Raw genomic sequence first — 25,347 nt, forward strand, 5'->3', positions numbered from 1 at the left:
ACAATTTCAAGCATTTGATCAAAAATGTAAGCTCTTTTCAAACCTTGAAAACGCAACATCAAAATTCAAGCATTTTCAAGGATTTCAAGCACCCGTACGAACCCTTGTGAGGACTTCTCTGTTTCTGTGAAAGGCTACAGATCACCTGCTGATTCTTTGTCTTTGAGGGAATCCTCCAGCCTGGGGACAGATTAAAGATGCTACAATGAACTAAGCCAGCACAGGTTTCAAACAGTGGCAGGGTTTGCTCTTGCTGTTGCTGGTCATTGACTCTCAAAGACCACGTGTAGTGGAACGGTCTCTTAGGCCCCAAGCACACAAACATAATGGGCCCCTAATCAATCGTCAGAGCAGATGGAATTACACTCAAGGACATCATTATCCTCCTCTCAAATGCTGCTGCAGGGTGATACTAACACAATTGTTCTCACACCATCATTTTTTTTGTGGTTTCAGCCAACGCTTTGGTAATTCTAAGACCGCAGAGAGCTCAGTATAATGCCCTAAAACCTGCCATTTGAGGAACCAGTCATGTTAGCTCACATCAAAGACTAGCGTTTTGGACCACAAGACACAAAGACCCTCCTGACGCTTTTGATTTAGTCTGAAACAGACTGTTAGACTGCTGAGAGTGTGAATTAACCAAGCCATGCAAATTTAATAATATCACAAAAACGGATTTTTTTTATGTGTGTATTCTGGCAGATATACAACTTCAAATCGAGGTGTTCAATTCAAGGTGTTGGCCTACCTGCAAGACCACAGGTGTGAGAGCATTCAGACCAAGACGACCAATCAGACAGCTGGCAGTTGACAGGGCACTCGACCACACAGGAAGCGTTCATCTGCCATTTTTTATCGAGACCAAGCTAAAAGACCAGAGATCAATTTATTCAGGTGGATTTTCAAAAGAAGCATCAGTTGTAAACAATGTCTTGTGAACTGAAAAGTACCTCCTCGCAAAACTTCAGGTCCACGGACTTGGCATCACTGCGAACACAGTCCAGCATGCGTGTCTTGAATCCAACCCCGCACACGGCTCGCTTACTCAGCTGACATGTGCTCCAGTCTGGATGGGAAATATAGATACAAAACAAAATTCTTCTAGTCTGAACCTGATCAATTATTTTGAATTATCCTCGTTCCCTTTATCATGTGAAAATTCATACCTGGGACCTCAGTGTTGTTATTGAAAACTAAAACTAAAACTAAAACCAACAATCATTGTCATTAATTGCAATAAAGTTGAAATAATATTAGATGAAAAACTTAACCTTAAAAAATAAATAAATTGGGAATGTTGCCTGAAACTGTAATAAAATAAGTGTATGTTAAAGTACTAAAATGACTGAAACTGAAATAAAATATTAAAAATAAAAAACAAAATGAATAAAAATGAACAAATCACATAGCACATAAATGATTAAAACTTAAACTAAAATGAAAAAATATAAAAATAAAAGTTAATTCAAAATATTATACTATAATAGTATATAAATAATACTAAAATAACACTGGTGTGCAAAATAATAATAACAAAATTATTAATAAAGGAAAAAAAATAAAGTAAAATAAAATGTTTATGTTTTTATCAATATAATAATATTTTAAAGCAGAGGCATTACGTTTATGTATTTGCCAAATGATTTTATCCAAAGCAACTTAAAATGCATTCAAGGTATTCGTTTTCTCATTTCAGACGCATGACCTTGGTGTTGTGAGCAAATGTTACAATATTTGAAAAAAAAAAAAATTAATATTATGTTGAGATTAGTTTATAATCAGTATTGGGAAAAGTAAAGAGAATTCCAACTGACACTTAATTATTTCTTCAATCAATTAAAATGAACCTGAACAGAATATGAAGGTCATGGCAGATGATAGCCCTAATCGGCAAATCAAAACAGTTATTTTTAGTGCTGTCAAATCGATTTATCACGATTTGACAGCACTGTTTTTTAGTCTTTGCATGGATCTGGTAGCTAACAAATGTTCTAGAAAAGATGCAGTCAATATTTACCTGTGATATTATAGGAGTAATGGAAGCAGTTGGTGTTCAGAGTGCATGCTTCTTTCTCTGTAGTGGAAGGACACTGTTTCCCTTCACCAGGCTGACGTATAGGGCTGGCGGTCCTCTGCCTTGTACTGTTCACATTGCATGGCTTCAAAAACAAAATAAACAAAGCTTTCAATGAACAAATAATGATCAATAAACAACACAAAACCAAAAGAGAAGGCTTTTTGAAATATTCAACATATGTGCAGCGGATTAATTTGGCTTTCAATATTCTCCTTGCTATTTCTGAGGGGAATAAATTCCTCTCAGTAGTCATGCATAAGATGTTTTAAGCCTTCCCGCATTTTAACCACAGGGACAGTCTCAGTATCCATGACATTTAGCAACCCTTGCAGTTTGGTGGCAGCGTGCCTGGGAATCACACTGAGACAGACATGAGTAACCCCTCCCCCCCTGAGAGAATCCTCAATAATGCCTATACACACACGTTTGCCACTGCAAACGGTTTCATGTGTGAGCGACCAAACCCCGCCATACACAAAACCTTCCTCGGGATTTATTATTATGTATTTACTGACCGCTGGTGCACAGCTGACCAAAAATGCTCGACTGGGGTTGAGTTGCTCTGAAGAACATGGTGCATCTCAAATCCTCCTCAACAGGAGATGGACACATAGGTTCAAGCATGGCCAATCAGCATGCATGCATTTAACTTACCTATCAGACAAAGGTTGGGCTAGGGGACGTGTGCATTGAAAAGTGTTGAGCTCAGCTTCATCATACACACCACGCAGCAAGGAATGTTGAGCTTGGGCCAATTAATTACACCGCCCTGCATCACAATTGTTTCTAACTGATTTTGGGGAGCTGATTCCAAAAATTGTGCTTGTTTTGCTCTAGCATGTCACACTCAAAATATGGTGAGGTAAAGTGAAGAAGTCTTGTATTATCCCTTAATCACCGGAAAAACTGCCACAGAGACATGGTTCCTATCTTCTTCTGAGCCAAGTTACAACTATTCATTCAATTCTCAGTGTGTGATTATGCACATGTATGATATTAGTTTATGTCTAATCCAGATTTCAAGGTTATGGCCAGTGACATGACCCAGATGTTTTGTGTTACATTTGTGGGTGTTTTACTACATCCAAACTGACAGAAAAATAAATTATAAACTTGTGTTTATGTAACGTTCTTTGACATTAAATTTAGTATTTGAGCATACGTTAAGTATACTGTACACACACACACACACACACACACACACACACACACATATATATATATATATGTATATATATATATATATATATATATATATATATATATATATATACACACACACAACTTTATTACATAAACACAAACTTTTATGTTAATGCGATTAATCGCGATTAATCAATTTGACAGCACTAATATATATATATATATATATATATATATAATTCTTATTTTTGTGGAAAAAAACTGTATGTGATTTTCATCAAATCATCAAAAAGTTTCATAATCATCAAATTAGGTAGTATTAGGCCTTTTTTTTGGAAATCAGCAGATATTCTTTTTCAAGATTCAGGCCTGTGTTATCCATCACAAAATGATAGTGGGAAATATGATTTTGTGCTATATCGAACATTAGACATGCTCTTGATCAATGTCTCCACTCACCAGTGGGCATCGACTCCAAGAGCCCCAGTCAGTCAGAACGCAGTCCTCGGGACAAGGCAGTTTGCTCTCTCTGGCTCCAAGAGGCATCTCTTCCGGATCACAGAGATAGTCTTCTACAGGGTCTGAAGGTCCATCAACAGTGTTTTGCATGCACCTTCATGAAATGAAACATTTGTTAGGACTATCATGAACTTAGCAGGACTTTCTAAAAAGGTGCATTACTAGTGATAATGTTGCTTATGCTGTTGTTGTTGTTCAGTCATACCTAACTTTCCTCGTCTGTACACCTTCCCCACAGTTCTCTTTCAGATCAACATTGCTGACCTTCCAGACACTCCACGGCTCAGCCACCCAGACATACTGACTGCAGTCGCTCAGACATGGCACCACTTCATACACCTGAGGAGACACCACAGAGCTTTCAGCTGGGCATTAGAAAACTCCCTTTTTTGTCACTGCTCACCAACGTTTTTGTGGAATAATAAGCTTTTATGTAAAAGCTTTATTGGTGAGAGTTTACAATGAGATTTAATTCAATCAACCTCAGTTAATTCTTTAGTTATCATGAACTAACATGAACGTTCAGATATTTACAGCATTTATAAATAAGGTTACTAATAATTTATAAATATATTATGGTTCCTTGTAAACTCATACCTGTTCGTATACTACAAATGTTTGGGGTTAGAAAGATTTTTTTTTTTTAAATTTTTTTTTTTTTATTCTTTTATTCAGCAAGGATGCAATAAATCAACCAAAAGTGACAGTAAAGGCATTTATAATTTTGCAAAAGATTTTCATTTCAAATAAATGCTGTTCTTTTGAACTTTCAATTCATTAAATTATCCTGAAAAAAAAGTAAGCAGCACAGCTGTTTTCCACATTGATAATAATAAGAAATATTTCTTGAGCAGAGAACCAAATCATCATATTAGAATTATTTCTGTGACACTAAAAATTAAACTTTGCCATCAGAGGATTAAATTACATTTTATAATATTTTAAACTAGAAAACAGTTATTGTAAATAGTAATATTTCACAATATGACTGTTTTTTACTGTATTTTTTTATCAAATAAATACAGCGTTGGAGAGCATAAGAGATATATTTAAAAAACATAAAAAACTCTGACCAACACTAAACTTTGGAACAGTAGAGTAATACATGACCTAATATCAATTAATAAACTAAAATGAACTTATGCTAATTAAAATATCTCAGTAAACATAAAAATTTAAATTAACAGATTAATAAATGCTGTAAAAAAATATTTGCATTCGACAGTAGCGCTCATTTTCCTTTCAGTTACATCACCCACTTAATATTCATGAGCCAATCTAGCCAGGTTTATAATGTGTCCTGACACTTTTAAGATAATTCCTTCGCCCTTTGTGCCTCAAAGTCATACATTTATCAAGATCTTGAATTAATAATTGATCAAAAAATGATTATTATCCAAAGATTATCATTATCATTCAAAAAGAGAACTGGTTAACAAGATGTTCAGCATCATCAATCATTTAAAATGTGATTTTTTAATTTATTTTTACCTGAGCCTGTTGCAGGATTCCCGCCATGATAAGAGAGAGAGAAGATGAAAGAGGGAATGTGGAAAACAGAGAAGTTGTTACATGCCACGTATTAGCCACTTCCAAAACCAATTAATGATGTGTAAATACACACAGTTTCAGCCTAGAGAATTTTAATGATCTAAATCTATGATGCACAAACAGTTTCCCATGAGTATATGAACATATTAGTAAACCCTATTGCTGTGCATTAAAGAAACATGCTATTCCGTTTGGTCCTTTGATCAAACATTTACAGCACCCCGGTAATTAATCATTAAAACAAGACAAGCACATACAGTATAACAGGGTCCCTGCATACCTGATTAACATGGTCCAATTTGGGGCACGGCCTGCCACCATTATAAGGTTTCTCTCGAAGCCACTTGGACCGTACTTTGACACCACTGCCGCAGGACTTGCTGCAACGGGACCAGTTTGACCACTCGCTGAGCTTACAGTCAGATGGACAGGGGATGATACACGCTTCCTCTATGTAACCTATGAGAGGTAAGAGAGAGTTGAATAGCGAGTCAAACAAACATGATGCAGTTTTGACGCTGGTTACTGGAGTTGGTCTAATACATTGTGACAGGTGACACAGCATCGAGTGTCTATGTTAAAGCAGAGTTAAGGTCAAGCGTATGGCATTTGCACTGATATGGTCTGCTGAAGTTTCATTTTACATCACAACTTGCAAAGGTCATGGTTCCATTCTGGAAATTCTTGATGGGAAAGCTGCATGAAACGGCTCAAGTCTTGGAAAATGTCAGAGGATTATTCAAAAAGCAGGTTTTAAGCATTCCACGTCAAGTGGTCCATAACACTTTGCTTCTTCAAATATATAATATAATATTTAATACATAATATAATATATAATAATTATATTATTACATTACATTGCTGAAAAAAATGTTCAAATAAAGATTATTTAAAAACATTGTTGAGGTAGAGTAAATCATTTTAAACAGAACTTGACTTCTAAAGGCTTTAGAAATCCATGCGATTCAAAGATTGAATTTCTGCCATATATTATAAAAAAGATAACTTTTTATGTCACAATTCTGGCTGTATTATGTTTTATTATGCTTACTCAGAATTCTAAGGAAAGAAAAGTCTGAATTGTGAGATGTTAACTTAAAAATCAAAACTCTGAACTGTGAGAAATTAAGTCAAAATCGTGTGTTATGAACTCGGAATTCTGAGAAAGTGAATGAATTGTGAGATATAAACTCAATTATGATCAATAAAATCAGAATTCTGAGACTGTGGCAGAAAGAGGCTTCTACATGAATTTCTCAGATTGTGAGAAATCTTAATTTTAGATAGTTTGTAATTGTGCATTTTAATTAGATGTCATTTTAAAAGTCAAATTAATAAAATGAAATGTCATTTTAATATATTAAATTAGCTTAAATGAACGCAAATAACAGTATGTATTATAGTGGCACAAAATTCAAGTCAAGTCACCTTTATTTGTATATAAATAAACGTGTAGTGCTTTATAAACCAAAGCAAATTAATAGTTAATGTTAAATTATTCAATTAAAATATTTGTTAATTACCTTAGTATTGGTAAAAACTCCTTATACACTCTCATGCACAGTTTTTGTGTTACGCAGTCTGTGTTTTAAAAATAAAGAAATCATTTATATGCAATCATGAATATATAAAAAAGTCTAGATATCTGTAACACTTTTGAACCAGAATCCCTAATAAAGAAACTTCATAGTTGGATTAAACACCCTCCACCCGACACAAATCGCCTTGGGCAACATGTCAATCTGACAGCCTCACAAAATGGCAACCACGCTTCAAATGGTGAGGGGTATGGGGTCTGATTGGAGCGAGGGATGTCTCAGAAGCAGCGAGAGAGAGAGAGAGAGAGAGAGAGAGAGAGAGAGAGAGAGAAACACCCTGCCTCCGTCAGCACATCTTCACTCTAGGGATGCCGAGTCTTTGAGCCACTCACGGGCCTCCAGCTGAGAGCGTACAATCCCTACCAGAGGATTGTGACTCATAAAGAGAGAGGCCTTAACGTCACAGAGCTCCTGCATTGCCCACAACATTTCACATGCATTGATCTAATGCTGTAGTTTGCCACAGTCTAATCTCGGGCTCAGAGGAGAGGATTGCCAAATGCTCGTTGTTTCTGAGCTCCTTGCTCCAGGAGGTGGTGAAAGGTGCCCAAAACGGAATTAGACAAACACAAGCGCATTTTCCAACAAGACAAGCTCTTTGCTTTCTTTACTTGAGATGGGCTAACTAAAAGAAAGGATTTTGGCAGACGAGATAAACATATTCGGAAAAATCCCAAAACACTCACTGCTTTTTGTGTATTTCAGGCCTATTTTTTGTTCGACGCATGCAATTGAAGGGTATTATATACATATAGTTCAGTCATGAAACTCTAGATGGCGCAGGCTGATAGGTCCTTTACGTGCAAACTGCAAGCAATCACATCATTAGCATATGGCACAAGCTGATTGGCCTCTGCTGATTCGGCAGCCAATGAGATTGCTTGATCAACATTTACATAGTCTGATTCAGTGTTTGCTGTAAGCTAGTCCTGCAGCGCTCTATCAGAGTTCCTCTGAAACCCTCCACCTCCCCCAGCTCCCCCTGTTACGGGATTTATGTATGTCTATCTATGCAGCAGAGTGTGTCTGTGTATCTATTAGCAGTAACAAATCCATACTTGCTCTGCAACAGCAACAGAAATGACATGTCATCTTTTTCTTCACCCACCGTGACTGTTGCAGCGTGACGTCTCCACGAGCCGGTTATCCTGGTCATAACACACCATGGCTTGAAACCGGTAACCCTGCCCACACTCCTTGATATCCCCTTGCACTTTCATACCCAACAGGCCCTCTACACGTCCACCCTCGGGAAGGATGCAGTCGGACCAGTTCCCAACAGGCTGGGCGTTGTACTTGTTGCAGGGGCAGTACTGGGTTTCGCTCAGAGGATACATCTGTGTGTTTTTACATTGCTCTCTCTTTTTGCTTTTACCTGTGTCCAAACAAACAAAAACAATCACACAAACATACAATAGTTAGATCAAAAGTTATGCACAGACATGATCCTGTAATGGTATTTAGCTCCTTTGGTCAAAACACACTGATCTGGTAATCATGAGTAAGCAGACTCATCCAAATTGAAAGACCTATGGCACTAATCTCATGTAATCCCTTTCGCAAAGTTGCTTGACTTACAGCAGGTCTTCCAAAGGCCAAATAGGTCTTTGGCACGCACCCTGTATTTTGTTAAACTCTAAGTAACTGGCTAAGCTTCTCATGGCACTTTATACTAAAGGTTAAAACACATTTCTGGTTCAGGTGAAGTTCAGGCATGTGCATCTAACAGAGAGCATTTTTGTAAAACTATTTGTAACACAAAGGGTTTTCCTCAGGTTAATCAATCGTCCTCATGACTCACTGGACAGATTTTCTTGACTTTTAAAGAATACACACATAGACAATACAAATCTATTGAGAAAACCAATAAAGGCAGGGGTTTTCAAACTGGGTCGCAGAAAGATAAGGATGAAATTTTTCAAATTCATAATACATTTTTTTTGTATTTAAAGTCTTACATACATACATGCATGCATTTAAAAATAGTATTCAAAAGTAGTGTGCTTTCATTTTAATAAATACAAAAATTGCATGATTTTTAGTACAATGATAATATGAAAGCCATTTTTTCTTTATAATATATACACTTTTATAATATACACACATATTTCCCAACATTACTGTTTCTATTGGATCTTTTAAGATACGTTGCTCATTAATGCTTAACATTAAAGAAATCTTACCTACTGCAAAATGTAATATATTTATAATTATGCAAAGGACAAAAATGCATCTGAAAGAATTTTGCATCAAATGTTGTGTATTATACAGGAATCTAGTTCTGTTGAAAGCGACGTGGGTGAGAAAAGCCCGTTTGAGGACTTTGAATCAGGAAGTTATCATTAGACCTGCTTATCCAGCACTTACCAACAAGAGTCCTTTTCCTGGTTCGGACGCCCACACAATCAGCGGCGCAGGATGAGAATTTGGACCAGGTGGTGAGCTGGCAGTCATCCTGGCATGGAAGCTGGCAGGATTGAGTGAGTTGAGGCATAGGACCCGCAAACTTGAGACAGGCTGCAACGTCTGCAGGTCCACCATCCAACTTCTTACATGAGACGGCTGGGGCAGAAAAGAAGAAAAGAGATCATATGTTGATAGACAGAATGCCAGACAAAGAAAAACATAACAAAAAAAGGACAAAAAAAATGCAGTTCTCTGGGTTAACACTGATAAATATCAGCCCAGTCTCAGCTATAAAGCCACACATACTGAATAAAGATAAGCATCTTATGATGGATTACACGAGAAGGCGGTTAAATGCCTATTGACTTGAGTAGCCGGACGGATCCAGATTTATATCATTGAATGAGGGTGAAAGCTGTTGTATTGGATTGCTTCTTCAGTCATCCTGGCGTATCGAGGGATACTGTTACGGGTAATGGTTGTTAATGTAAGCAGTGCTGAGACGTTGATAACCAAAGAAGCTTTTACCATTTAAGAACTTTCAAAGACCAAAATATGCTAACATCATCCATTTGTATAAGCAAGATACTTCACTTTTCTTTTAATATTGTCTTAAATTTGAACACAAAATTTAAAAGTAGCCACATAAAAATTCCTTTTATGTCAGTAGAACCTTCCATATGTGGGTAAATGCATCTCTATCAGAGAAATCACATGCTTAAATAGTAGCAAAATCCACTGTCTCGGGGCGTTTATAACATACGACTCTCATCTTTTCAAATATGTTTTTCAATCGCACCACAGTAATGGCCTGCATTTGAACCCTGAGAGGGTTTACTGGTGAGAGTCAGAGCGAAGGGTTGAGCTTCTGACTGCTTCAGAGAGCTTCCCGAACCTCTTAAAGAGCATTTCGTTTAAATCCAGAAGAGTTTGCACAAACCTTTGATGCTAAACACTCAGTCACAGATCAAATTATTACCAATCTCATGCATTTAGCATGCATTTAACTATCTCCCCAGCTACAAAGTAAAGCACTGCTACAAGCACCCACACGGTTATACTAAAATTGAAAGATGTTGCATCTCAGTAGCCAGTTTTAAGTTGATAATGAGGGTTTTTTTCTGTACCTCTAGCCTGTAGTCCTGGTCCACATGTCTCCTGTGCTCCAGGACTGTCCTGCCGAATGGTCCAGGGCACCAACTGACACCTGCGCCACTTGTGTGTTTTCCACCTATAGCACAGATATATACATATAAGGCAGTTTAGATTTTTGTGTATATATTTTTTAACTGTATATATACGTGTATAGATCCTATATCCTATATATATATGTCCTATATATATATATATATATATATATATAGGATAAAAAACTGTCAAAACATTAATATTGTAAAATATTATTACAATTTAAATACATTTAAATTTAAGATGTAATTCATTCCTGTGAAGCAAAGCTGAATTTTGGGGTCAGTAAGATTTGTTTTTGTAAGAAGTCTGTTGATTGATGTTCACCAAGGCTGCATGTATTTGATTTAAAAATACAGTAAAATCAGTAATATTGTAAAACATTATTACAATTTAAAATAACTGTTTTGTAATTTATTCCTGTGATGCAAAGCTGAATTTTCAGCTTCATTACTCAAGTCTTCAGTGTCACATGATCCTTCAGAAATCATCATAATATGCTGATTTGATGCTCAAGAAACATTTATTATTATTATCAATGTTGAAAACAGTTGTGCTGCTTCATATTTGCGCTTCATAAACCCTGATAGATTTTTTTTTCTCAGGATTCTTTGATTAATAAAACATTTGAAAGGGCTAGGAAGTTTTTGCAAGATTATAAAAGACTTTACCATCACTTTACAGTCACTGTTCAATTGAATCAATGAATCCATAATAAATAAAACTATTAAATTATTTTGGAAAAAAATCTTTCTGACCCTAAACTTTAATTTTAAATAATTGTAGTACAAAAATTTCATAAAATCAGTTACAAAATGTAAATATAATATATATTTTATATTTGTATTCATTTTTTTACATTTCTATACTAAAATTACAAATTATATATAATAAACATAATACATAATAATAAAGTTATATGGTGGTAAAGTAATAATATAGTAAGTTTAGTCATTTATTAAGTTATTAAGGAATAAATAATTGCAAATTCTTTTTAATTTTTAATTTGTTTTTTGAAATTTATGTACTAAAATTGCAACCAGAGGTATTGTGTTCACCTGTAGCCTGGACAAACAGACGAGGCTTCGCATTCCTTCTCCTGGAAGAGCAGTTCCGGACAGTCTTGGCCCCCGTTAGCCGGAAGCTGAATGATAATGCGTTTCCTTGATTGCTTCCTTTTGATGTTACCACCTGGATATACACAAGAGGATGGACAGAAAGTATAAAATTGTCACAAATAAATATAGAAAATCTTGCAAAAACAACATCCCACTATTAAGTCTAATTGGTTCAGTAGTCTCTCTACGAATGTGTTGCATTTAACAAGGCTTTCAGCCAACCTTAGCTTTAATACCTCTAAAAATGTTAATGTTAATATATATTTATTCCAACTACCATCTGCTTTTTGGTTTAATGACTTCAATATAAAGTGCCTTTGAGAAATGAAATGATCTCAGCTTTTTTTCTTTAATAATTTGGGTGAAGTCATCTATAAATATGGCCAACGAATGGTAACAAAGAATCTGTTTCTTAATAAAAGACAACTTCAGCCTTTGAGAATCATTTTTCTATTCTTCTTTAGTTCAAGAGATGCATCAGAAGTACATGTCAGTTATATAAGTGTGTGTTAAAAAGCAGAGGCAGAGCAGCACCTGTCTGGCAGGTGGAAGGGCAGGGTGTCCAATCACTGTACGGCGTGACCATACAGTCTCTCTTGCAGGGCAGAAGACACGGTCTTACAGTCTCGGGACGCAGACTCTCTGGACACCTACATATAAACACATTCAATCAGGATGAACAGATGCTCTTAAGCACACAACCTGTAAAAGTGTAAAATCTCATCTTAAGATGCTCAGTTTTGATACAAACTTGTTCATGAAGCTTGGGTGCGGCTGTCATTAAAGCAAAATGAAAACAAACCAAATATTAAGACATTATGAAATCAATGGTATTTTCTAATGTTCAACTTTTCACACAGTTAGTATTAGTATTGCAAAATAACATTGCAAGTGTTAAAGAGTGTCTCAGAATTGTGAATATATTTACTTTAGTTTTGAACATAAATCATCAGTAATTATATTTTTTTTGACAGAAATTAATAATTGACAATGATGCATTAAATTGATCAAAAGTAACAGTAAAGGCATTTATAATGTATTGTAATTCATAATCAAAACAATTCTATTTCAAATAAATGCTATTGATTTCTATTTATCAAAAACTGTATGGTGGTATCCACAAAAATATTAAGCAGCTCTTTTCAAAACTGATAATAAGAAATGTCTTGTGTTTGTCTTTAAATGTCATTTATTTTAAATTGTAATAATATTTCACAATATTACAGTTTTTACTTTATTTTAAATCAAATAAATGCAGCCTTAGAGAGCCTTAAAACATTAAAAATATTACTGACCACAAACTTTTGGTAGGTAAAGTATATACATAGCATAATATAAATAATGTGATTTCAACCTAATATTGCATTGTTATATGTTTTGGTATATACAACACTTCTTTCTCAATCCCCTTCCCCATCCCTTCATTACACCAATATCCCTGCTCCTTTCACATGAAATCCCATAACGATCAGCATGCGGCTCACGTGTGTATATGAATGTGTAGATCGGTGGGTAAAGCCCAGCACATGAATAACCCCGGGAAGAAAGCGGGACTCATTTCCATTACCAGCATGGGGTCCCTGAGCTACACACCCTGTTTCCACAGCCACTGACAGAATAATGCTGTTATTAAACTGAATAAATAAACAGATCATTTATTTTCCCAGTAGACGCCTTCAGTGAAAGACCAGATCCAGATGCTTAAAACTACAGACTGAGAGCTCATCAACTTAAAGTCTCTATCCGTCAATAAAAGATCAAGCAGAGGACCTCAAGATTGAGCTTTATAAACGGAATACATGTTATATACATCTAACAATACATGTTTATAAACCTAATCTGCTTCAATATCTGCTCCGACAAATGACAATAATAAAATAAATGAATAAATCAATTGGGCTGTCTGTGACCCACATGAGGACACATATTGTTTAGACAGTAAATAAAGGTAATTGGTAAAACACGTATGAGGATCTAATTATAGTTTAACACTGTAACACTGTTTAATAATTAGGAGAAAATCATACGCAATTAGTGAGCTCTTTGTTACATTTTGTAAAGATCAAAATATGAATGAAATCATATGATATAATATGATATAATTTATCGGCTAAAACTCCATTCTGTGATACAATAACAGTATTATTTGTAAAATTGTAGTGGATTTGCATCTCCACCATTGACGCTCGCTGTGAGAAATGCTGCCAGTATAGATCCAGCAGAAAGTGAAATAGAGTTATATAAATTGTGAAATGTTTTCAATGTGATATTAGTAGAATATTGCATGGCTAGAAAAGGCTCTCAGCCAGTAAGATTCGAGAATATAATATATACAACAGAAATAAATCTTTTAGCACAATTTAAGTAGCTCACTGTACTTTTCCATTGAACAACAATACAGACCAATGGATGTAATAAAATGACATTCATATACAGTATCTATTTGTCATAGCATTTGTTTGCCATAAATGAAACGCATGACATTTATAAAAACACATACTTTTTAGGAGGCACCTGTCCCACATTGACCCGGACACAAATGACTTTGCGCGTCTGCATGCCGACCGAGCAGAACGCCTCATTAGTGGCGACTCCTGCTCCGGCGCGGCTGAGCGAGCTGTTGGCAGACGGGACGGAGGTGTCCTCTATGCACTGACCCCAGGGTCCCGTCTGCCAGTGGTACACAGTGCAGGGATGATCATTGCAGTTGCGCACCTCCTGCAAGGCACTGCTATTGGGGCACTGACTCCCACCTAGAAGATAAAAAGGGTCAGGTGTTACAATACTGGCTAAATCATAAACCCAAACTGTAAAAATACATATGTACATTGTATTTTTTATTTTTTATTTTTTACAGTTGTAGCTATCCTTAAAGCAAAAATCTATATAATGCACAGGGAATTTGAGTCTATAACAAATATTACAAATTGGATAGTTACTCAATGTATTACTCCTATGGAAAAACTATTTCCTATCTATTTCAGCTTCTCAATATCTATCTTCTATCTATCTATTTATCATCTATCTATCTATCTATCTATCTATCTATCTATCTATCTATCTATCTATCTATCTATCTATCTATCTATCTATCTATCTATCTATCTATCTATCTATCTATCTATCTATCTATCTATCTATCCATCCATCCATCCATCCATCTATCTAAGCTCATGGTCTAAAGTGCACGGCGCAAGTGCACTTCGGCCGTGTCAATCTATCTATCTATCTATCTATCTATCTATCTATCTATCTATCTATCTATCTATCTATCTATCTATCTATCTATCTATCTATCTATCTATCTACATCCATCCATCCATCCATCCATCCATCCATCCATCTATCTATCTATCTATCTATCTATCTATCTATCTATCTATCTATCTATCTATCTATCTATCTATCTATCTATCTATCTATCTATCTATCTATCTATCTATCTATCTATCTATCTATCTATCTATCTCCATCCATCCATCCATCCATCCATCTATCTAAGCTCATGGTCTAAAGTGCACGGCGCAAGTGCACTTCGGCCGTGTCCGAATCCACTTTTGTTAGTTTAACGACAGGAAAAATGGTCTGCGCACCCGCCGCATGGTCTAAAAGGGTTGTCCCTATTCTCTTAATGAGTAATGTGTGTGTTTTGGGTGTAATGTGCAATAAATCAATCAAAGTCTCATCTCCTATTCCTTTAAAAGCCAGTTGCGCTCACGCCATGGTGGATTCGCTATTTACATGGCGGAATTTGCAAGCGGAAAAACGGAATGCTTCTCTAGCGAGGAAACGGATCTGCTCGTGCGCGAGGTTAAAGCCTTGAGCAGACCATCTACGGGACAAAGTGTACGCACGTTGTGGACCCGCTTATAGGAAGATATTACCAACGCGCTCTTTAAATAAAACATTATAATATTGCGCCATTGACTTTAGACCAGGTTTCAGTTGGTCAATGGTGCAGTCTATTTCAGTTGCCTCAAAATAGCAATGCGCCAACAATGCGCCTGAACACACCTGGTTTTCAGATCAGCAGCCCACGGGCGCACAAATGGGCGCAAATGCATTTGCTATTTAAAAAACGTGACACAGGGCGTGAAAATGATAACGTAGTCGGGCTGAAACTAGCAAAAAACACTTTGGTCGCGCCTGGCACTGCATTGTGTATGATAGGGCCCAAAGTGAGATGCTACCACAACCATTTCTGTCAGGATGAGCGCTGCTCCCAAATTTATTTACCAGGCATTGCATGGTTTTCTTTACAAGCTGAAGTCACGCAAAGCACCAGAATCCCTACGGAGTGGTCAGACATTACCTCAATGGTGCGTATTAACAACCGCACACCGATCAATGGGAAAATGGTAAACCAGTGAATGAGAAAAATGGACAAACCATGTACCAAGCAGTGCTCAAAGAGCACCAAAAATAATGAATAATTGACTCATCCTTTGTAGCAATACAGAACACAGTCTTTCAATAGCTCGTTTATAAAAAGGTTATCGACTATTATCACACACTTCATTAGACATGTGAGAACCATTAGAAAACACTTGCCGTGAGCAGCTAGGCACGGCCACCATAATGGCCCAGAGTTAAAAAAGGAGGGTTATTTGACTTCCAAAACATCTCATAGTGGTTCAGGGCATGCCAGGGCAGTGCATTAGCAGAGCTTCAAAAAGCTGCACCAGAATCACATTGTTTCAAATGGGGATTAACACTCCCTCCGGTTGTTTATTGACCTGTGACTCAGATGAAGACTAATCCTTTGTACAATTACAAAAGTGAGTCTGTGCACAGCTCAGAGTAATTGCATGTTCTTGGTCCATCTCTGCACCATTAAGAGCAGCAGTTCATATTGCAGCTCCAGCCATCCACATTGCATTTTGTGTTAATCTTCATTTGATGTAGGACGCAGTGAAGCCTACATGACATCCTCAAGACGTGGCGCATTTGAAATAGTCAAACCCTTCACTTAGAAAGAGCAAATATGTGTTACATATGTAACCGTGCATTAAAATGCATAATCATAAATATTTTAAAGTTCCATTAAAATTTTATCCTTTTGATATACACTAGGCTGTCACTGGTGAGAGAACTTTTCCAGGACACTGAACAAGGGTCAGGGACGTGCAACTGAAACGGTGCAACTGCTCAGTCTGTGATCTGTGAACCGCTCTCCTAACAGACACATCGTGTCGCCACTGAACTTGAAAACTGAATGATGTAACTGCAAGTTATGTACAAACTGCCCAAAAATACATCTTACAAATTTGAGACATCATTATGCCTCAACTGGTTGCAACAATTATACTTGCAAGTTATAACTGACAAATTGTTTACAAATAATTTAACACATTAAAAAACAATGTTATAATTGTCACAGTCAGATGAAGAACATAAAATGGATCTAGCCACGTCATATCTTAAATATTTTCCATATCAGCTGTATACTACTGTTCAAAAGATTGAAAGTTGAAATATCAAATTCTGTAAATTTGTTAACAACATTACATCAAACATTACATTTATTTTAATAATATTAACAATGATTTTAAATTAAAATAATATGAATCAAATTAAAGGGATGGTTCACCCAAAATTTTTAATTCTGTCATTAATTACTAACCCGGAGGTCGTTCCAAACCCGTAAGATTTCGTTCATCTTCAGAAACACAAATGAAGATCTTTTTTGATGAAATCTGAGAGCTTTCTGTCCCTCCATTGACAGCTACGCAACTACCACATTGACGCTTCAAAAAGTTCAGAAAGAGATTGTAAAACTACGGTAATCCATATAAATAGAGTGGTTTAGTTCAAATTTCGCTTTATATGATGAACAAATTTAATTGAGGCTTTTATTCACATATAAACATTCATCAACTCACACATCAGTTGTGGTAAACGGAAGCTCAAGCATGTTTAAGTAGGTGTTCCTCCTGTTCATTCTTCATGCACAACACGGACAGCAAAATGACCATTGCTTCATGCCATTCTCGCCATCATCTCACACAGAGGCAGATGGCAAGCAGAACAGGATCTACTAAACTTCATGCTACTGTCAGCACACATCTGCTTTCTCAGACGCTTGTCATCAATTCGGTGCACCGTCTCCTGCATCGTTTGAAGGCTAATAGAGTACCACAGCAAGTAGCACAATTCGCCACAGGGCAGAACGCATCATTGTGCATATGTGGCCATATATTTGTGCTAAAACTGTAATATATAAAGCAATCCCACTCCACAGATGCACCAAACACACTGCAAACCAAGCCGATTTGCTCTCAGTCAGCAGTGTAAGTCCTGTTCCCTCAAGCTCCATATTTGTGGAAATGGATTTCTGGGCCGGTGAGTGGTAGAGGGAAGGAAGAGGTTTTATCCCAAAGCAACCACTTATCCATCAGTCTATTACACATCAGATACACACTTACAGCCTGAGCTCACCTGAGGTTTGAATCACTTAACACTCAGAGACCCTTATTACCTTGTTATGGGCGGCGATTTTAGCCCGCTCACATGGAAGAAAGATAAACTAACATAAGGGAGGTATATGCGGTAAGATATTCATAATCTGCTCATGTCTACTTTGAACATCTGCATGAATACAAATCCACAACCGTAGAAAATAACGGTAGTGATTATATCTAAGGAAGCAGAAATCTTTGGAGAGACCTTAGCAAAACAGTCTAGTTTTGCACCTCATCTAGATGATCCAATACTTCATTCAAATATTAATCATAGAAAGGGCCATAATGTTAAACACTTTTTTTTTCAGCCGGATGCTCTGAGGAAAAGAAAGCTAATGTTGCACATAGAGCAGCAATGCTTTATGGTAAAATAGGAAAATTTGAAGATGCAGGTTAGAAAAACCGCCTCCACTCCAGCCCCTGTGACCTGCTGTCAAAATTGCTGAATACAAATGGCACATATGTTTTCAGTACAACTCTCTGGTTCTAAAATAAAATATTATTTACAAGCATCATATATGAATCGATGCTTATGAATTTGAAAACTTCTTAAAAGGGTCATATAATGGTACATGCACTTTTACAAGTTGATTGTACTGAATTGTGTGTTGGCAGTGCCTGTACACAACCATCATAAAATGATAAAAATCCATCCAGTGTTTTTGTTTTAATCTCCATATGTTTTCCCCTGTCTCAAATCGAGCCGTTCGACCGTGTGACGTCACACGGTCGGAAGCCCCTCCCACGATTGTTGATTGACAGGAGCGTTTCAACACAGACCCGCCCTCGCTCGTGAGCGAGCTGTCAATCATAGTCTGCGCAGACTGGCGCGGTCATTGTTGATATACTGGAGCACTGTCTATGAGCAGAATGGCGTCTAAGCGATTGTGGTGTTCTGTTCTTGGGTGTAATAATGAACACAGCAGTCATTTTAATGTTCCTAAATCCGAACCGCTGAAGACGCAGTGGCTGTGTTTGTTTTCGAAGGGAATATTCCCCACAAGCAACGTCAATGTTTTCATGTTTGCGCGAATCATTTCTCACACCAGACTGCTTTATAAACGAGGGTCAGTATAAAGCTGGTTTTGCTAAGAAGCTGCTCATGAAAAAAGGATCGGTACCAGCTAATCGTGTTCCTGCTGAACCTCTGTCTAGAACAACTGAAGTGAGTGTAACCTTTTATTAAACTTTATATTAATATTTATATTAATCTTTGCAAATCGCTAGCTGCACGCTTCACAATGAATGCGTCTAAGGTTTACACTCAGGGTACATTACGGCATGTTTTCTATGTATGTTTTTGAGATATGTACGTTTATACTGAACAACGCGTTATGGTTAATGTGTTATTGTGTTACAAATGGTGTACGCATAGAACAGAGAGGCGGGGTGAGCAAAGCTCATTATCATTTAAAGTCATATGCACTGAAACGGCCTGCTGAAAACAGAGCTGTTTTTGACCAAGTAAAATAAGTGTTTTCTTACAATACTAATGAGAATTTTCAATTAAAGTATATTACAAACTTTTAATTTAGACCCTAAAGAATCATACTAGCTTGTACAAAAATGGCATTATATGACCCCTTTAAATGTTGCACCAAAAGAAGTTTGGGTTGGCATAAAGATGCCAAAAATGCTAAAATAGAAAAAGTTTGGGGTTATAAGATTTTTTTTTAAAGAAATTAAGGATACATTAAATTGACCAAAAGTAAATACTTACCTTATAATAATTGACTAAAAATATATATTTTTTCAAATAAATGCTGTTCTTTGAAACTTTCTATTCATCAAATAATCAAAACAAATATCACAGTTTCCACAAACTGTTTTCAACACCGATAATAGTAATAAATGTTTTTGATGAGCAAACCAGCCTATTATAATGATTTCTGATGGATCATGTTGACACTGAAGACTGGAGTAATGATACTGAAAATTCAGCTTTGCCAACACAGAAATAAATCAGATTTTAAATATAGTTAATTTAAATAGTAAGAATACTTTACAATATTACTGTATTTTACTGTATTTTTTAACAAAAAAAATGGAGCCTTGTTGAGCACAATAAACTTTTCTTAAAAAAATCTTACCTGACCATACATTTTTAACCATAAAATATTATTCCCAATGTTTGAACTGATTAATATAATAATAACTTTATTCATTTTAACTGTTGCATCAAAAGAAGCCTGTGATATCATATAGATGTGCAATTAAACTGCTTCCATGTTAAAATGTGTTTTTATACTCTTAAGTCTCATAAACAATAACTGCAATGTGCATTCTATGCAGTAACATACTAAGGTTAAGGTACATCATTGTTCGGTCCAGTGGAAATCTAGTTCTAAGAGACGTTCACAAATCTCCTGTCCGAGCACCAGCTCTTACACAAGAATCTGCACCATTTTGGTGGAAACGGGGTATATGTGTTTCGATAATGGTAAAAACCCTACCGTCCCCTGAGTCGTAGGCCAGAATGGAGCGTGCTCTGGTCTGCTTGCCCTCGGTGTTCTTCCCAGAGCAGGTGTTGGAACACAGAGACCAGGAAGTCCAGGGACTGAGCACACAGTCTTTGGGGCAGGACACCTCACACAGGACAGGCATGGGAAGGATGGCATCCCGGCACAGCTGCCGGTCCACGTATTCACCTGGAAACAGCAAAACACAGGGCTTGTTATAATCTCATATCCTAAATAAGGATCCCAATGGACTAGCAAACCTTATGTGTAAGCTGATATGGAACCAAATGAATATGACAGGTCACACTGTAACAAATTAGAAACCATAATGATAGGGCAAAGTGTAACAAATTTTGTATCCTCAAAAAAAATACACCAACAGGTTTCATAAAGGGAAACTTCACTCATTTGATGCGGTGTTAAATTGTGTGAACATTAATACACGTCACTGTGCATAAATCTAACCACACAAAGAATTCATACTGTGCATGTGATCCACAGCCAAGTGCTGTCTCTATCCCAGACTGTGCACAAAAACACTAAGAAAAAAAAAAAAACACACTCACATTTACTCACACTTACTCAATTACACATTAACACTCTGCATAAACAGTAGTATATGTATGCACAAACAGGACAGTTGATCAAATTCAAAGGAACCAAGACTACATTTATAAGGCTGGGCACATCCTTAATGTCCCTTATTTTGCAACAAAAAAGTAAGCTTTTTTTTAAGTGTGAGATTTCTGATTCTATTCATTAGCATATAGGTAAATAATTAAGAATAACAAAGTGCCATAAGTGGTAAAACTATTTGTGCCACACACCGGTGTGTTTATGATTATGATAATAAAATTAAAATAATATGATCATAATTAAAAGTTTGCAATATAAAGCAGTATAACAGACGAATAAAGCAAAATAACTATAAGCGAATGAGAGAAAGAGATGATCCTGAGATGTTTGCAATAACATGAAATTATCGCCAAATTAGGCACTGCAACTATGTAACATTAACATTCTGACATGCTCGTATTTGTACCTGAGATGATTGAGATATGTTTCATTAATTAAACGAACACAACAAAAAACATCAAAACAATAAAGAAACTAAGTAAAACAAAGCAAAAGCAAAATCTAACCAAATCAGAAAAAAAAACAAATACAAACAAAGCTAACAAAAATCTCATAAAACAAAAAACAAAGCAATGCAAAACAAACATAAAAAAGCACAACCAAACAAAAAACAAAGCAATGATAATTGATAATAACATCATAATAAAAGAAAACAATCAAAAGAAAACAAACAAAACAACAAAGTAAACCAAACAAAAAACAAAACCTAGCGAAAACATAATTTGCTCATAGAGGTCATCTGAAAGACCTAGTTTTGGACACCAGCCCCTAAATCGATCGGTGAACCCCACCCCTGAAAAAGAGCCCAAAGTGACAGAAAACCCACTGAGTCAGATGACACTGCATGACCCCATGGGACACAACAGATCTATTCTCATCAGCACCAGACAACAGGAATCAATAATTGAGAGAAGAGGGGAGGCACTAGGGAACAATGAGGAGTGAGCGTAGAGACTGGGGGTGGGAAAGAGTTACACTTCCTCACACTGCTGGCATTGATACACACAACCAAGAGGAAGCATTTCACACCAGGAAAAAATCATTACAGTCCATTACAGACATTCATTTGCTTTTAGAGGTTAAATTAGAAAAAAAACAAGACAAAGTAGATCTTAATACAATAAAAAATATAAAGAAATATATTCACAACCACATCCTGTATTTATAGAGCATAAAATAACTTTAGTTGATAGCTGAGTTTTGGAACAAAGAAACCAGTCTAAGCTGATGGTCACAAAAAAAAAAAAAAAAAAACTTGCACATAAGGCACTCCTCACAAATCCTTCAGACTTGAGGAAAAACAAATCAACTGTCCTCATGAATAACTCAATGAGTACATGCTGGGGGAAACATAATATCAGCTGTACGTCTAGCCCTTATACATCTCAGATGTGTTAAACCTCACCTGCGTCTGACTGTCCCCTGATGGAAAAGAACCAGACAGCATCTGACATTTCGTCTATTGAGCGCTGTCACATTGTGATGAGGCTGCACGCTACTCTTCTCAAAGTTAATGAGGGAGAGAGGGAGTTTAGCTAAATGCAGACTGACTCAGAGGGACTAACAGAGTTAATTTCATTTATACAGGCGCCTCTGCGCCGGTGCCAGAACAACATATTCACCATCTACCCGTCTGCGAGGCAGGACAAAGATAGAGGTGACTTTGAACAAATCATATTATTCCTCACTAGAGCAAGGTATCTGGACTTAAATGGGTCAACGTGTTGCAGCAAGCCTGTGGCTAGGGAGGAACAGAGTAATGGCCATTGTTTTTTTTCAGTTTTTGGATTCTGCACCCTCTATAGTGCATTCAAATACTATTAATTCATTCGGGTGTAAGGATATGTAAGGATATAATTAGATGAAAATGGATACTTTCATATTTAACAGATCATGTGATCTAACAGTATTTCTGTCTATTTAACATTAAAATGTATTACATTAAAACTCTTACATTGTATATGTTAAATTTATTGGTCATTTATTGTTATAAATGTACAGTAATGGCAGAGAATAGGCGATATTAAAGAGTCCGGCCAATTTTTCAGCGGCATTGGTTCCAGAAGTATTTTTTCCATTGATTTCTCCCATAGGGATTTGTATATATACTGTACATAATGCATGTTTTGCTCGTTTCGACTCTCTGATTGGTGGAATTTTCTGAACAGCATCATGGGTAATGTAGTTTTTCACCACAAATTCCACTGTTAAACACAACTGTTATAAAACTAAGTTGAAATAATGCGGGCTGACGCTTTTAACAGCAGCAAATAACGTTGATTATCCTCGTAAGGTTATATTTAGGGTTTATAAGTTCCCATGGACAAAATTAGGCTAATTAAATTTTTACTTCCGGAACCCGACTGTTGTGCCTCAAAATTTCTAAAAAACTTATTTTTCAAAATGAAAATTCTCAAATAATTTATTCAGCCTTATGTCATTCCAAACCTATATGACTTTCTTCATTTTGTGAAACACAGAAGAAGATATTTAGATTTTTTTTAACCATATAATGGAAGTCAATGGGGTCCGGTGTTGTTTTGTAAAGTAGAAACATCCTTCAAAATGTCTTCTTTTTTTTTTTTCATTTACAGAAGAAAGAAAGTCATACAGGTTTGGAATGACATATTTAGTATGTTAATTAAGGCATTTGGGTCCCCAGACAAAATCTGACCCACAAACGGCAGCCCAAATCATTAAATTACCATATCAATGACAAAATCAGCAGTGCTTTGCCTCATATTTATACATTGCCGGACCACTTTGACCCACATATACAGTATATTTAAGAGGAGAAAAGTTAGCTATGCATTTTAGGGTTAATACAGGGTGATCAGTTTCTTCAGTTAATAAATGAATCATCGAACTGTTTAATTAATATACAGGCAGCTACAGCTATAGAATCAGACCGCTATTCTGTATAAAGCACAGTAGTTTCACATGGAAGGGTAAGGAAGGTCTCAGGGTAACTGTCTAGGAGATGATGTTCGTATGAGGGCTTGGGGGGCGGCAGTCATCGCCATGGTGACAGCTGATGCACAGACAGTATGACACCTTCAGTTGGTGTGAATGGGATGCTTGATTATGAGCCTTGCAAAACTGATTGAGTTACACACACACACACACTGCCTCTCACTCTCTCTCTCCCCCGAGTCCTCATTAGCGATTTGAATGCTGAGGTTCTGGAATGTCGCAGTAATTGCCATGTCCGCACACTGAAATTTACTGGAACAAGGAGCGAAATGTGAGGAAGTAAAATACAATTACAGTGCGCGCTCATAATTGATTAATTAATGCAATCTGAGTCGTGTCGCACCTCCAGACAAGACATTAACAATAAGGAAAGAAGTCAGAGTTGCCGGTTATTTTAAATAGTGAATATTCTACTTGTCCCTCATATCCACATTAATTTAAGGTTAATTATTTTTGATAAGCTCACTGAATGAACCTATTTTACTTCCACATGTTGGAGACAGGCTTTCCACTTCGTTCCTTAAAATATTTCACTCAGCTATGCTCTAGTCTCTATTATATGAAATGAATTAGATCGGATGAATCAGGTTTGCGGCACTGAATTTTGCTCCCTCATCAACCCGAGAGAAGTGTTCATCCATAAAATCCCATTAAAAAGAAATTGTTAGTACAACATAGCTGGGTCATTTCACTTCTCAAATATCTAGGAAGTTATAGGCTTTATAAATAACATAGATCAAAACCAAGACAACCGAGAGGTTTTCCAGCTCTACATAATTAGATAGCTTCTCAAACAATATAATAACTCTCAAGCCAACCTTAAAGGAACACTTCACCCATTTCAACATTAATCTTTATTGAAAGTGGGTCATATATGTAGTCGACATGTAAAAGAAATTTTGAATTTGGTGCCCTCTTGACCGAGAAAAGACAGAAAATAACTTTAGGGCGCATTTGTATGAAAGACAACAACTCCCACAATGCACCACATTGCACAGCTCCGCAAGCCACTCCCACTACTCCAGAACAGCGCAAACATCAGATAAATCACTCGTCTACAAGGCTAACGTGAGCTGCCACCAGAGTTAGAAATTCATTTCACACAAAATGTATAGTTAGTTGGCTGTGGCGAGCAGGACGAGGGACGTGAGAGCGGCGCGAGGCCGGTGGCGTGAGTGATAATGATGACATCTGTAAGACGCACCGGTCTCTCTC

General features: G+C 36.6%; 1 protein-coding gene across 1 annotated transcript in view; it reads right to left on the minus strand.

Annotated features, from left to right (window-relative positions):
- thsd7aa (thrombospondin, type I, domain containing 7Aa) overlaps nucleotides 1-25,347 on the minus strand; it is a 124,188-nt gene that overhangs the window by 23,886 nt on the left and 74,955 nt on the right. The window contains exons 7-19 of the mRNA XM_056257589.1: nucleotides 20,518-20,712; nucleotides 14,104-14,356; nucleotides 12,138-12,253; nucleotides 11,544-11,676; nucleotides 10,425-10,528; nucleotides 9,259-9,453; nucleotides 8,000-8,266; nucleotides 5,573-5,752; nucleotides 3,948-4,086; nucleotides 3,683-3,836; nucleotides 2,021-2,162; nucleotides 954-1,069; nucleotides 752-869 (exon numbers count right to left, since the gene is read on the minus strand). Of these exons, the coding sequence (XP_056113564.1) occupies nucleotides 752-869; nucleotides 954-1,069; nucleotides 2,021-2,162; nucleotides 3,683-3,836; nucleotides 3,948-4,086; nucleotides 5,573-5,752; nucleotides 8,000-8,266; nucleotides 9,259-9,453; nucleotides 10,425-10,528; nucleotides 11,544-11,676; nucleotides 12,138-12,253; nucleotides 14,104-14,356; nucleotides 20,518-20,712 (2,112 nt within the window). The remainder of the gene's footprint in view (nucleotides 1-751; nucleotides 870-953; nucleotides 1,070-2,020; nucleotides 2,163-3,682; nucleotides 3,837-3,947; nucleotides 4,087-5,572; nucleotides 5,753-7,999; nucleotides 8,267-9,258; nucleotides 9,454-10,424; nucleotides 10,529-11,543; nucleotides 11,677-12,137; nucleotides 12,254-14,103; nucleotides 14,357-20,517; nucleotides 20,713-25,347) is intronic.

The sequence above is a fragment of the Rhinichthys klamathensis genome, unplaced genomic scaffold, assembly GCF_029890125.1.
Source record: "Rhinichthys klamathensis goyatoka isolate OS25496 unplaced genomic scaffold, OSU_Roscu_1.1 h1tg000140l_1, whole genome shotgun sequence".
In the NCBI taxonomy this organism is placed as follows: Eukaryota; Metazoa; Chordata; class Actinopteri; order Cypriniformes; family Leuciscidae; genus Rhinichthys; species Rhinichthys klamathensis.